A 13215-nucleotide genomic window follows, 5' to 3' on the forward strand; every position below is an offset into this window, starting at 1 on the left:
GTGTGACACGAAACGAACGAGAATCTCAATACCTTGATATTTTAGTTATGCCTTTTTCAGTTTCAAAATATGTAGAAAACGCTGTATATGTATGCTCTCACAATTATTCAGCATGTTCGCAGGAATGTAAGGTAGGCGTAAAATATGCTTTCCCTTCGTAGAACATGGCAAGCATAATTACCATCCCCCGACGTAATATCACCAAAATGCAAATATGTGAAGTACGTTTCGCAGCTGAATTATTAAGATATTATCTAAATATGAATACACCCTATACTAGCTCCGATGTATGTAGATACCGTGTTACCCAAAGAAACCATAATTCATTTATGTTTATTGTTAAGCTTTCAGGAAGAACGATGTTCATTGTTCCGTGTTCACGAAACGACGTGTACGCATTTACTGGAACATTTAGTCGAGTGTTTGAATCTGATGCGCTATTAATCAAAAATTCGTCATGCTTCTCCTCCTCACGCTTTCATTAATCTCTGATACACGCAAAAAGTACATCGTATCGTCGCGATAACGTCGTAAAAAAGAATCACACCTTTGTGTCTGGCGCACTAGCATACCGTGGAAATTAGTATTCAAACGGACGATAATATCGCGTTGACGGACCTCTCGTATCAAGAAACTTACCGAAGTATTGATTTTACCGAACCTTTAGGTAAACTACGTTCAACGCACGAGTCCCGCCTGATCGGGGAATTAGCGTCGACGAACTTCTCCGCATGCTCTCCACCTCTCGTTCATTGCCGCGTACTCGACTCGATTCAGTCCCATTAGATTCGAAGTAAATATAAATGCAAATACTATAACGATTTATGATCGACTTGAAACTTTGGATAAAAAAATCTGTACACTAGAGTATAACATTTAAAATGTTGATTAAACTCATAAATAAGATCGTACTGCAGCAAACACGGAACGTACGTCGAGGAACAGCTACGCACGCGTGTCGCGTTAATGAAATTTTCAAAAATGAACTGTAACTCAGTGCTCAGAATACAGCGCGTTGACTGCAGCTCGTTGGTTAAAAGCATTAGGAAGTATGAAGGGAACATCGTAAACGAGGACGAGGTATGTAATGTACTGAGTGAGAGAGATGAAACGAGACGCGTTGTTGTAACTTTGCTTTCCAGCTCTCAGGACCGGTGTACGTCCACCAGGTGGTTCATCAGTCGAGTCTGCGGCAAATGCGAGATTACTTCTATCCTCTTTCAACCCTTCGTGAACCCGCACACTTTCTCCTACCGGCCATCCGCTCCCTGTCCTCCTACTTTGATCTATACAGAGGATTCAACACTTCCTACCCTCTCCCGGTCCCGAAAACCGGACAAGCCTGACCTTTACTCGTTTGACTAGAGAAGCCGGTGATCCGCTTACGCCACTACGAATTCGAGATTCCGTAAATCCACCAAAAGTTTGACCTGTCACCGGCTTTCCACTTATCTGGTAAACATGCACGGTCCGCGCGAACCAACCAAACTACCCGGCATACAATACGATCGGCGATGTAACGACGCGACGCAGGGAAATCTACTTTTCCCGAGAACCAATATAGACATTTAATTGTTTGCTACTACGGTGCCAAAATCTCGATACCTGTATTAGTAGAATAATACGTATTCGATCCTTATAATTCAACTAAAAAACCAATAACGGATCCCTATAACACTGTCTACCGCATAATCAACTTCAGCCTCAGAAGGCATTGCGGGGATATATTCATCTTACGATATCTCGTAATACCATCGTGGTATCAAAATTAGGACCTCATACGTCTCATTTAATAACCCAAGTAAGACTCTAATTACATAATGGGAGAATTGGTTTAATATCGAGCTTAAAATACCGCAAGACTGACAGACGTTTTATCGGGAATCTAATTGTTGACGAACATAACGAAGTCGGAGTAGGTAACAGGATATAAAGGAAAGGAAAATACACTATCTCATTCGGTTTTATACGCGATATAGCCACCGGTATACACTTGACTCGACAAAGCAAATCAGACTTCGACACGCGAAGTCGGTATGAGGTATCACGCGAGCCACGGGCATCCACCTTGGCCAATCTTTTTACTGGCTTCTCTGCCTGTGCCCAGGGTACCTTGCGAAATTAGCTTGACACTAATTTCGCAGTTGAATTTAGAAAACTTTTCCGCGATCGTGTGTCTCGAATACTTTTTTACCCTAAGTATCTACGATCACCATTAACGTCTCTTTTTTAAAATGCTTACCTCTATGAAACGCCGTTCTAACGATACACTTCTCATTCGTATCTTCTGCGCTTTAAAGATGTTGAAAAATCTTTCAAAGAAGTTTGAGAAGCCCTTCCTGAAATTACACGATCATTTCCACATATTTTCACTTTTCCTTCCTTTGGATAACGATACACTTAACGTATCAATGCTTTTAAAAAAAAAGGGTACGCGATACTTAATCGCAAGCTTTAAGGGAAGAAATGTCTAAATACCTGTTTCTTCGACGCTCTTCTTGTTCTTCATGCTCCTTATTTTGGTGTTACCATCGACGATGCAGGAACACTTTCACCGTATTAATCAAATACTTGGGCTCTTGATTTTACACAACTCTAATTACACAACACAAAATTTCATCATTCTTACAACACTAATTGAAAATTAATCAAAGAAGCTACTTGAAACTGTACTTGCAACATTCGTAACTCGCAACGCCACCGCAGTCACGTGACCGCGCGAAAATTCAAAATTATACCGTTCTTGGTAGTGATCCTCTAGAGCAGAGCTGCTCAGCCTTTGCCCGTACGGGCAGATAGCAAAACGCGATATCCCTAGCTGTGACGTCATTGGCTAGTGCCAAAAAATCCCACAAACATACAAATTAGCAGGGTAAAATATATTTTGATGAAAACTGTTGTCGTTCTGTTACTTTCAGTTGAAGTTGAAACAAGTTGAAATACGGAATTAAATCGCACAAGTACATAATAATTTATCGAACATGCTGCTGAAATACGAAGAATTAAAACACATTTTAGATCCGTCCATAAAAATCAGTAATTTTCGTTTGTCGTACGTGAATCGAATCTTTCCAGAATTAAAAAATACACCCTGCATTATTTTACACAAGGAAACACATGTAAATACGTTACACAAAATTTCGACAGGTTTTGCTAAATATTTAACTGCATTTCTTTCCTTATTTTAATAGCTCTGCGATTCTCCTAGTGATCAATTTATATATACTGCAAACGATGAAACGAGTCGTAAGTTTTTTACGTAAGCCATTAAATTTTTTAAATACTTGTGTTGCATACTTTATTCAATTGTTTCAGAACTTGATCTCACTGGATCTCCTTTGAAATATTCGTTTGGAGAAGTCGATTTCGATGACAGTACAGTAACTTTATTAAAACAGAATTGGTGTAAAGATGAAGAAAAATATTTACCATTGAGCAGAACAGAAGCTTGGTAAACCATTAAACTTATATAAAATTGCTGTAACACGTATGATTAAATAATAGCGGTGACAGAATATCTATTATGTTTTAGTGCTGCTTTGAATGAATGCATTCGATTTTTAAACAACACATTCCCTCCAATATTTGCACTCTGCGATGAGAAGGATAAAAAGAGAAGTAGACTGTTGGGCACGATAATTGAAGGAGAATGGTTTACGACAATAGAAGTTTATTCGGATGGTATTGAAACCATTGAAAACGTCAAAAAATCTTCAAACTTCTTTCAACAACATTTGGAACTTTCACATGCATGTGAACAAGATGCAAGTATCATGTTTCCTTGATCTCTCTGTATACATGTACTTATAATAATTGATTTGTGTATCCAGATTAATATCTCTGCGTTCAACACTTTTAATTTATTTGGAACAAAAGAAGAAACGTTTGAGTGGAATGATAATAAGGAAAACAACTTTCAAGGAAGTCTAAGTGTAGAAGTAGATACTTGTACTTTATCGTTGCACTCACCTACAAGCTCATCTAAAAATAATTTGGTAACATTAATTAATCACTGCAAACTGTATAAATGAATGCATTGGTTCTTGACGTTTACATGTTCTGCCCAGGTTGTCCAAGTTGTTACTAATTCAGATAAGAATGGTTTGAGCGAATTATGGAAACAATTACTGATGCTGAATCAATACCTCGATATAATAGAAAATTACAGAAAAAATGCACATTTTCGACATTCTTCGAAACCTTTGGAATTTTCGAAGGACTTTATTAGTCCGTACAAGGAGGTATTTTCTTACCTTTTTATGTTCATGATATTTAACGATAAATTCCTGATAGTCATTTAAAATAGGATCATGATAATGTACTGAACAATATAAATCTCTTATTGAATGGAGATTACGGTTATCGAGAGAAAAAGGGATCAAACGAACATTTTTTAAATGGAGAAGAAGTAGATACTGATATAAGAATTTACCAGTACATAGAGAATCTTCCATTCAGGAGCAATTTAGATTTTACAGATTTTTTATGGGAATTACTTATAAGTAAGTTCTTTTAATGTGATAAATCTACTATACATTTGGATACGATAATAATATTAATTCTTACAGAGAATTCAAGTTATTTTGAAATGATAGAATGTATGCACACAGTATTTGAGAATATTATAATGAACGGATACTTACCACAGGTATTATATACAATTATTTTTGTAACATGTATGAAAACGTTTTTAATCATACTATTGATTACGTTAGATTAATTTTACCAATTCAACGAGATTTGCTAAGATGATTGCCAATCAACATCAAGAAAACATCATTTCAAATTTATTATCTGGCAGTTTACCGTTAGAGTATGTTATAGATATGGGTTTTGAAAAATTGTGTAAGGATTATATGTACGTTCTAATCAGTACAAGATTTGGTGAACTGCACAATATCCAGAAGGAATTGAAAAATATGACTTGTAATGAATTTAGTGTCGATACTTATCGGTACATATACAACAAACTTTTTGTACTCGATCCCTAATAACATAACAATTTATATATCAAATATTTTTAGGAATAAATTGATATATTTGGCACAAATTCATATATGCTTGGAATTCATGTTACTGTTACAAGATAATTTGGAATGTTCCAACGATGATCTAAGAGCTTTATTTTATTGTGCTTTTAAACAGTATGTTGGTGAGAAATCGCCTCTAAAAGATCATCAGGATTTACATAAGAATAGAATTTATACTTTGACAGCTTCTCTTCCTATCACAGCAGTTGACAATTTAAATAAAGAGTAAGTTTAATATCTTACAAGCTATATTATTCTCATGTTGCTGCGACGTTGTGCTCTTTTCAGGATGCCAAATACACGAAGAATTTCACTTTCATCTCAATCTCAATTGTCAAAATTGACAACAATTCGGTATTATAGTCATTCACCTATCTTTCCAACAAATATATATCCATTAGGTAAAGTCCTTTTAATTGTAAAGATACCAGTCTTTGACATATTTTCATGTGGGTTCTTTTCCAGATCAATCAAACCTAACAAACGAAGGATACCATGCTATAACTGCGATTTGCTCATCAAATAAATTTAGGATACAAAAATAAAAGAAAGATATAGTTTATAGATTTTAATTATAGTTTTGATAATAAAAACATTTTTTAAATGCATTAAATATATATTCTGCGTATAAATACACTGCAATTCTCATTCACCTCGGGTTGCTTAGTTACCGTAACCATGCAGGAGGGTGCGAAGGGTGATCGGAGATCGCTCCTTGAATTTGGCCTTGGGAAGGCGCGGGGGGATTCGAGGATTCAAGAGCGATCGTGCTCGTCTTCATGACCATCGAAATTTAAAGTTACGTCCGTCACTTTTGGCTGTACAATTCTTCAATTTATTATACATCATAACAAAGTGCAAGATGCACATAATATTCTAACTAATACAAAATAAAATGCAATTTATAATTTGTTCAAGCCGTTGCTCGTTCGAGCTTCGAGCGACTCTTGCTTGACCTACCGCATCTATATCTCGTCTGTGATAAGTACTGTACTATCAATTCTGGAACTAAACAGGACAGACAGACTCGTACCAAAGAGAAAATATTTAAGTATATTAAATTACATTGAAATTGATTACAGTAGAAAATATATTTTACTCTTATTATATATAAAGTAAAAGCAATAATTCAAACATATATCCTTGTTCATCGATGCTCTCTTGGTAATCCGACCAATTTGTCGATTGTCTTTTTTATGATAATCTACATATCAAAACGTCAATATTATATCTTCCAACAAGTTTGGCAGTTAGCAGAAATTTCATATTTGACGCAACATGGCGCCGATAGACAATTCGCCAAGAGAAAACATGGGAGCATTTGATTTTACATATTCAATTAAAGCAAACGATACGATACCGCTGCACATTTATAAATCTAGAGACACTGGAATTACGGTTTGCATAGCAGATGTCGAAGGACCGGTTGTAAACGGCTTCTTCTGCCTCGGTAATCTCTTTTACTTTTGCATTCCTTACATTTCCATTAAACGTAATGCTTATTCAATTACTATCTTGTACGCTTATCGTGTATTGTGTTTATCAATTACAGCTACTGAAGCACACGACGACGATGGACTACCTCACACGTTGGAGCATCTTATCTTCCTTGGAAGTGAAGACTATCCATATAAGGGTGTTTTAGATTTGCTGGCTAATAGATGTTTAGCATCTGGCACCAATGCTGCTACACAAGTCGATTGCACCTTTTACACTATGACAACTGCTGGCAGCGAAGGATTTTTATCTTTAATGCCTATATATCTTGATCACATTCTTTATCCAACACTTACGGTATGCAATGCCCACAGAAAGTATCATAAACGATATAGAATCTCTAAATTTCCCAACATATCTTACGTGTGAAATTATTATTTTAGGATTCAGGCTTTCTGACTGAAGTACATCACATCACTGGCGAAGGTGAAGATGCGGGTGTGGTCTATTGCGAGATGCAAGGGAAAGAAAATGAAGGAGAATATTTGGTTTACGTAGAATTATCTAGAGCAATTTTCCCTGGCAAATGTGGCTACAAATCTATCACTGGAGGTACTTAAGTGTAGTACGAATTTGAACATCTTTAAACCAGACGTCAAATGTAATGTTATTAAAAAGTACAAATTTTCTGCTGCAGGAGCGTTAAAAAATCTAAGAGAAAGTACTACTAATGAGAAAGTAAAAAAATACCATCAACAGTTTTATAGACCAGAGAATATGACGATTATAATCACTGGCCAAGTAAAGCATGCCGACGTGTTCAAAGCATTGCAGGCTATAGAACACAAAATAGTATCGAAAGTACGTATAGAATGTTTGCATTTACGTCTTTTACGGTTTCCCTATCATAGTGAAGATCATAAAATTATTTTAGGGAAGAAGAGGCTTCTTTAAAAGGCCTTGGCAAGATCCAGTACCGCCTCTAACTGAAAGTATAGATTTAGACGTGTATTATCCTTGCGATGATGAAGACAATGGAATTGTTCAAATTGCTTGGCGGGGACCATCCGCTGTTAAAGAGATCTACGATCTTAACGGTTGTACTTTGCTCCTGAAATACCTCTCAGATACGTCGGTTAGTCCATTGCAAAAAGAATTTGTCGAAATCGATGATGCGTATGCTAGTGACGTTCATCATACGCATACGGAATACTCGGTATCTATATTATATTTGGCATTTCAATGCGTGCCAAAATCGAAAATTCCACTAATAAAAGATCAACTGCTTCAAGTATTAAATAATGTACACAAAAACGGCATTAACATGAAACGAATGAAGACGGTTGTTCATAGACGTATCCTGGAAACGTTAAGTAGTTTAGAAAACGAACCTCATGATACAATCGCCAACATGCTTTTCGGCTACGCGCTTTACGGCCACACTAAAGAAGATGTAAGCATTCCACTGTCAGAAAGTACTTTGATTCAGGAACATTCTATTGTATTGTAATTTATTTTTTAAATTTCAGTTGGACCAAAGAACTAATCAAGTGGAAGATCTGAAGAAATTGAAGACCGAGCCCGAGTCCTACTGGTTAAATTTATTAAAAATGTATTTCCTCGATTCTCCGTTCGTAATGGTCAAAGGCATTCCCAGTTTGGAGAAAAGACAGGAGTTAAGTGAGAAAGAGAAAAATCGTATTGTCAAGCAAATTGAAGATTTAGGTAAAGATGGTCTTCAGCAAAAAGAGAAAGATTTGCAAGAAGCGATCGCTAAGAATGATGTACGTAATTTCGCGTATATGTCATATACATGATTTCCAATACCTTTTTCAGAGTTGTATTTTAAAGTTATGTATTTTTAGGTACCAGTACCCGATGAAGTTTTAAGTTCGGTTCCCATACCTTCGACGCATCTTCTTAATTTCCACTACATTAAAAGTTATACAACTGAAACCAGTAAACAGCATTCCAGATTTGATGTTTCAAAACTGCCATTTTATACGTACTTGGATCATGTTAATACAAATTTCGTTTATGTATGTTTACACGTTCGTTACTTATTCACGTTTCAATCAATGTTCTACATTTGAAAGTACATTCTATTTTTAGATGTCGGTTATTATGAATACGTCAAACGTTAAAAGAGAGTATAAACCTTACATTCGTTTGCTGTTGGAAACAATCGGGCAATCCCCGGTATTCCGAAATGGCGAACTCATTTCATACGAGGATGTTGTAGCTGAATTAGAAGCAGATACCATACAGAATGATACTAGCATAGGAATCGAAGCTTATTCCTCAAAATTCACATGTGGATCATACAATTACTGTGCCATTCTATCGCTCCGAGTACGTATCCTTCACGCTACACTTTACAATATGATTTTCTAATGACTTCAAACAATTATTTGTTTAGCTTGAGATAGAAAAATATGATAACGGCGTGCAGTGGATTAAAGAACTTTTATATGAATCTAAACTAACTCCAGACAGATTAAAAATAATAGCTGCAAAGATGGTGAACGATGTCGCTCAAGCTAAAAGGAGAGGAAATGGTGTCGTGATCGAGTTGATGAAAGGACTACTTTATAATAAAGGTAAAGGAGAATTAAATATTATGAAGTTTCATAATATAACTGAGATTCTTTCAGATAGCAACGTTTTCACATCGAGTATGTTGCGGCAACAGAAGTTTCTTAATAATCTTTTGGAACGTTTGAACGATGAAACTGGACAAAAGGAAGTTTTGTCTGAAATCGAATCTGTTCGAGAGCTAATAACGTCGCCTAAGAATGTAGTGTTGTACGTGGCTGCTAACGTGGATAAATTAACTGCTCAAGTACCAAATATTTATAGCGCGTGGAACACTCATTTCTCTACATTCGATACGGCTAGTAAAACTAAGTAAGTAATTTGAAATCTACTTATATTATCACATGGATCGTCAAACTATGGTTTTATTCTACAGACTTGAAGCCATTCCTGACGCAGCGTTATTAAATGCTATGGATGAAATTCCATCCAAAGGTTGTGTTACGGGCTTAGGTAGCATAGAATCTTCGTACTTACGACAGACCTGTCCTTGTGTAAACGATTATCAAAGTCCAGATTTAGCTCCCTTGCTAGTTTGTCTAAAATATTTAACTCAATTAGAGGTACGTAAAGATGAACTCTGTATTTATTTATACTAACGATTATCTAAAAATATTTAATTTTTAAGGGTCCTATGTGGAGACTTATCCGAGGACAAGGTCTGTCTTATGGATATGATATTTATCCCAAACTCAGTGAAGGATTGCTGTATTTAACATTCTATAAATCTACGAATATTATAGCAGCATATAAGGAAGCAAAATCGATCGTAGTAAGTTTATAATAGACATATATATGCATATTTCAATTATTTTCAGAAAAATGCACAAAGTTCATAAAATGAGATCTACATCGTTAATTCTATATATTATTATAGGAAGCTCATATTTTTGAAAATAAATGGGAAAAATTACTCTTTGATTCGGCGAAGTCATGTTTAATATTTGAGATCATTGAAAAGGAGCAAAGTGTGGGTGACTTGGTTTTACAATCACTGTTGTCCTACTTCAAGAATGTACCTCATGATTATACTCAGCAAATGGTGCAACGCATATCCGAAGTAACAATCGAGGATATGGGTCGTATAGCATCTCAGTATCTAAAACCATTGTTTGATCCAAAAGAATGTAAAACAACTATCGTTTGCCATCCATCTAAAGTACAAGATATAGTCGACGCATTTAAAACGTAAGTAGATTGATTTATGTAGTGTGCAGATGTGCGATATAAATTATTTGTCTTTTGTTACAGACTCAATCACGATCTTATGTCATACAATACCCTTGAGGAAAGTTATTTAAACGATTGGTAGGTTCAGAATTTGGAAGAGTTCTTGGAACTCCTCGGTAACATACATTATCATTTTCCTATCAGCAATAGTTTTAAAAACAATTTAAGCATGTTCGTCAATTGTTTGTATAAAAAACTATCGATAATTTGCGGTATAGCATGAAAGATACTACTGAGATTTAATGGAAGAGCATATTTCTGTGTCAAATAGCTTTACAAATTTGTTACATTTATACGTGTCTTGTAAATCTTACATCTTTTGGTATTCACTTTTAATGGACAGACTTTACCTTAACTGTTTATATGTTTATAAAATGTAGTGAGACAATATCTCTCTAACCATTTGCATTTACATTGTAACGTTACAACTACGATGCAGAAATATTTTGTAATTCTAATGCTGATACACCCTTCTGTTTAATTGGTAAATAAACTCCACCGTATACTTGTAAACCGAACATGGTAATGCTTGCAGTATCTAAATGTTCTGCATCAGGTTCTTCATGTCCACGATAATACGGTTTAAAATTTGCCAAAGGCAATGCCACTGTTGAAAAGTTACTGCTCGACATTGGTACCTAACATAGTTTAATGTAATTCATTAATATTTATTTATTACTTAAATTAATACTTTGAAATACATTACACCATTATTTGAACATTGTAAATGAAATTACATATTATTTACCATAAAAAATTGTTCGTATGTTATATCCCTGTTTGAATGTTGTCCTTTGTGTCTAAGAACAACTTTGTAGTGACTGTTACTGCCTTGCCCTCGGCAATTAATTTCAATATTTTCAAAATTTGATAAGTCTAAATTTGTCATTGTTCGTACCCCTGCAAAACCAGCACCGTTTGGTTGTGGGTTCAGAAGCGTAAAAAGTATTGCACGTTGGAAAACTTGCGTCGTTTGCAATGTTAAAATTGCTTTCGACTTCCCCACTGTTCTAACAGTGTCCGATATCTCTTTCCAATCATCTGCACTTTCCATAGTTGTAAAATCGAAAAGCATTTCTCTGTGCCTAATTAAATGAAAGATCAGAAAATTTTGATAAGCAGAGATTTAAATTATCGGATATGGCATATACCTCCATGGAAAGAGAAAAACTAAATCTGCGTTACAAAATAAATCAATCGTAATTACGATGTCTACGTTTATAAGCAATTTATCCAAAACAGACCATTTTGAATAAGATCAAAATAAAAGCACGCCAGATTAAATTTTTGTCTTTTCAATGAGCTCCTTGACGACGTTTTTACCCTCTGGTTAAAGGAAATAGTATTCCCGTCATAAACATGCCGTAAATATATTTGAAATTCATATTATATAAAAAATTGAAATTTAATGTTTCATGCGGAATTTGGATAACTTTCTTATACTTTTGAAAATCTTATTCGGTATTCATAAATTCTATCGAAATGATGAATCTGACGAACACTCAGGCGACTCTGACGCCATCTATCATTAAACCAACTCATGGAAACAAGAACGAGTGGTCTTCGTTCTTTGCGTCGCGGCTAAGATGGTGAGTTCACGATGCTACAGTTATTCTTTTCTAATCTTCGATTGTTAACAACATCCGCGAATAAATGAAATGATAATCATTAAAATCTCGATGAAGGCCAAATAAATTTTAGTGTAAAACGAATATTTCGTTCCCGAAATAAATTATTAGACACTGACCGTGCATGCTGGTATTCTCGTTTCACATTAAGGCCATAACCTACGTGTACGAAAATGCTCAAGTTCTTTTATATTTTATAACTTTCTTGTTGTTGCTTTCCAGTCTACACATAAGAAGAAGACAAGGAAGCTTCGTGGTCATGTGAGCCACGGCCACGGACGCATAGGTACAATTTTTTACAAAAGATATGAAACTTCATTTGAACAGGAAAATAATAAAATAACATTGCTTCCTAGGTAAACACAGGAAACATCCTGGTGGTCGCGGTAATGCTGGTGGCTTACATCATCACCGTATCAACTTTGACAAGTACCATCCTGGTTACTTTGGAAAGGTAAATTTCACACAATTTTTGCATGCAAATATAACCATGTGTCTTATGATGATAATTTCTATTTCACCGGCGAACTGAATTCCTTTGAATGTACTTCACACACTGATAGCATTTATAACTATCAAGTCCTTGTTGTTTCTAAATAGCGCTTTATAAATTTTACCATTTTATTTACAGCTTGGTATGAGGAATTACCATTTAAGACGTAACACTAAATGGTGTCCCACCTTAAATTTGGATAAACTATGGACATTAGTTTCTGAACAGACTAGGCTTAAATACAAGAATTCAGAAACGAAAAAGGTTCCTGTGATCGATCTTGTTAAAGCCGTAAGTTTATCAGAGTAAATTCTGTTAGAATCGTGTGAGATATGCACATACTTGATATTATATCTAATTTTATAGGGATACTACAAGCTCCTGGGAAAAGGACGACTTCCCAAACAACCAGTCATCGTTAAGGCTAAATTTTTCAGTAAACTGGCCGAGGACAAAGTCAAAGCTGTTGGTGGAGTTTGTGTCCTCTCTGCTTGAAAGTTCAGGTACTTACATTGTTATTTACAGTTGAAGTTAATCATTTCACATAAACGATATATACAAATGATGATATTATGAACGGGCGGTCAGAAAAGTGCGTACAACACTAAACACCATGTAGATTGTTCTACCTGATACAATCGAAGATAATAAACTGCATTTCTATTATTATAATTAACTCTATTAGATGTAATGAGTATTTAATTCTTGTTTTAGGAGACAGACCCTTGACAAATGAACCTGCTGTACATTTCAACATGTTTATATTAATAAAACTTAAACAACAAAAAAAGGAAAAACCATT

At 35.2% G+C, this 13215-nt stretch overlaps 4 protein-coding genes and 1 long non-coding RNA gene across 6 annotated transcripts in view; 3 read left to right on the forward strand and 2 right to left on the reverse strand.

Annotated features, from left to right (window-relative positions):
- LOC113464810 (uncharacterized) overlaps nt 1-2663 on the reverse strand; it is a 133747-nt gene extending 131084 nt beyond the window's left edge. For both annotated transcript variants that reach the window (XR_003389673.1, XR_003389672.1), the window contains exons 1-2: nt 2479-2663; nt 2243-2339 (exon numbers count right to left, since the gene is read on the reverse strand). This is a non-coding gene — a long non-coding RNA (uncharacterized LOC113464810). The remainder of the gene's footprint in view (nt 1-2242; nt 2340-2478) is intronic.
- Nucleotides 2664-2907: 244 nt separating this feature from the next.
- Nucleotides 2908-5617, forward strand: LOC108629045 (protein zwilch homolog). The gene is made up of 12 exons (XM_018031402.2): nt 2908-3119; nt 3192-3246; nt 3316-3451; nt 3533-3764; nt 3831-3995; nt 4068-4241; nt 4307-4502; nt 4569-4648; nt 4716-4954; nt 5025-5255; nt 5319-5431; nt 5496-5617. Exons 1-12 carry the CDS (start codon nt 2982-2984, stop codon nt 5573-5575), a joined length of 1839 nt encoding a protein of 612 aa, XP_017886891.1. The 5' UTR covers nt 2908-2981; the 3' UTR covers nt 5576-5617.
- Nucleotides 5618-6140: 523 nt separating this feature from the next.
- On the forward strand, nt 6141-10405 carry LOC108629044 (uncharacterized protein C05D11.1). Its single transcript, XM_018031401.2, has 14 exons — nt 6141-6480; nt 6583-6824; nt 6911-7079; nt 7165-7328; nt 7402-7920; nt 7997-8251; nt 8333-8506; nt 8580-8819; nt 8887-9067; nt 9122-9374; nt 9439-9625; nt 9691-9834; nt 9940-10250; nt 10314-10405. Exons 1-14 carry the CDS (start codon nt 6309-6311, stop codon nt 10372-10374), a joined length of 3072 nt encoding a protein of 1023 aa, XP_017886890.1. The 5' UTR covers nt 6141-6308; the 3' UTR covers nt 10375-10405.
- On the reverse strand, nt 10155-11789 carry LOC108629047 (uncharacterized). Its single transcript, XM_018031404.2, has 3 exons — nt 11616-11789; nt 11041-11377; nt 10155-10930 (listed from the first exon to the last, which is right to left on the reverse strand). The coding sequence occupies exons 1-3, from the start codon at nt 11675-11677 to the stop codon at nt 10721-10723; spliced, it is 609 nt and encodes a 202-aa protein (XP_017886893.1). The 5' UTR covers nt 11678-11789; the 3' UTR covers nt 10155-10720.
- A 45-nt stretch (nt 11790-11834) lies between these two features.
- RpL27A (ribosomal protein L27A) lies at nt 11835-13213 on the forward strand. Its single transcript, XM_018031406.2, has 6 exons — nt 11835-11881; nt 12143-12206; nt 12277-12374; nt 12552-12704; nt 12780-12916; nt 13128-13213. The coding sequence occupies exons 1-5, from the start codon at nt 11879-11881 to the stop codon at nt 12906-12908; spliced, it is 447 nt and encodes a 148-aa protein (XP_017886895.1). The 5' UTR covers nt 11835-11878; the 3' UTR covers nt 12909-12916; nt 13128-13213.
- The last annotated feature ends 2 nt before the right edge of the window (nt 13214-13215 follow it).

Source organism: Ceratina calcarata, unplaced genomic scaffold (assembly GCF_001652005.2).
Source record: "Ceratina calcarata isolate Rehan_Ccalc_2016 unplaced genomic scaffold, ASM165200v1 scaffold551.2, whole genome shotgun sequence".
NCBI lineage: Eukaryota > Metazoa > Arthropoda > Insecta > Hymenoptera > Apidae > Ceratina > Ceratina calcarata.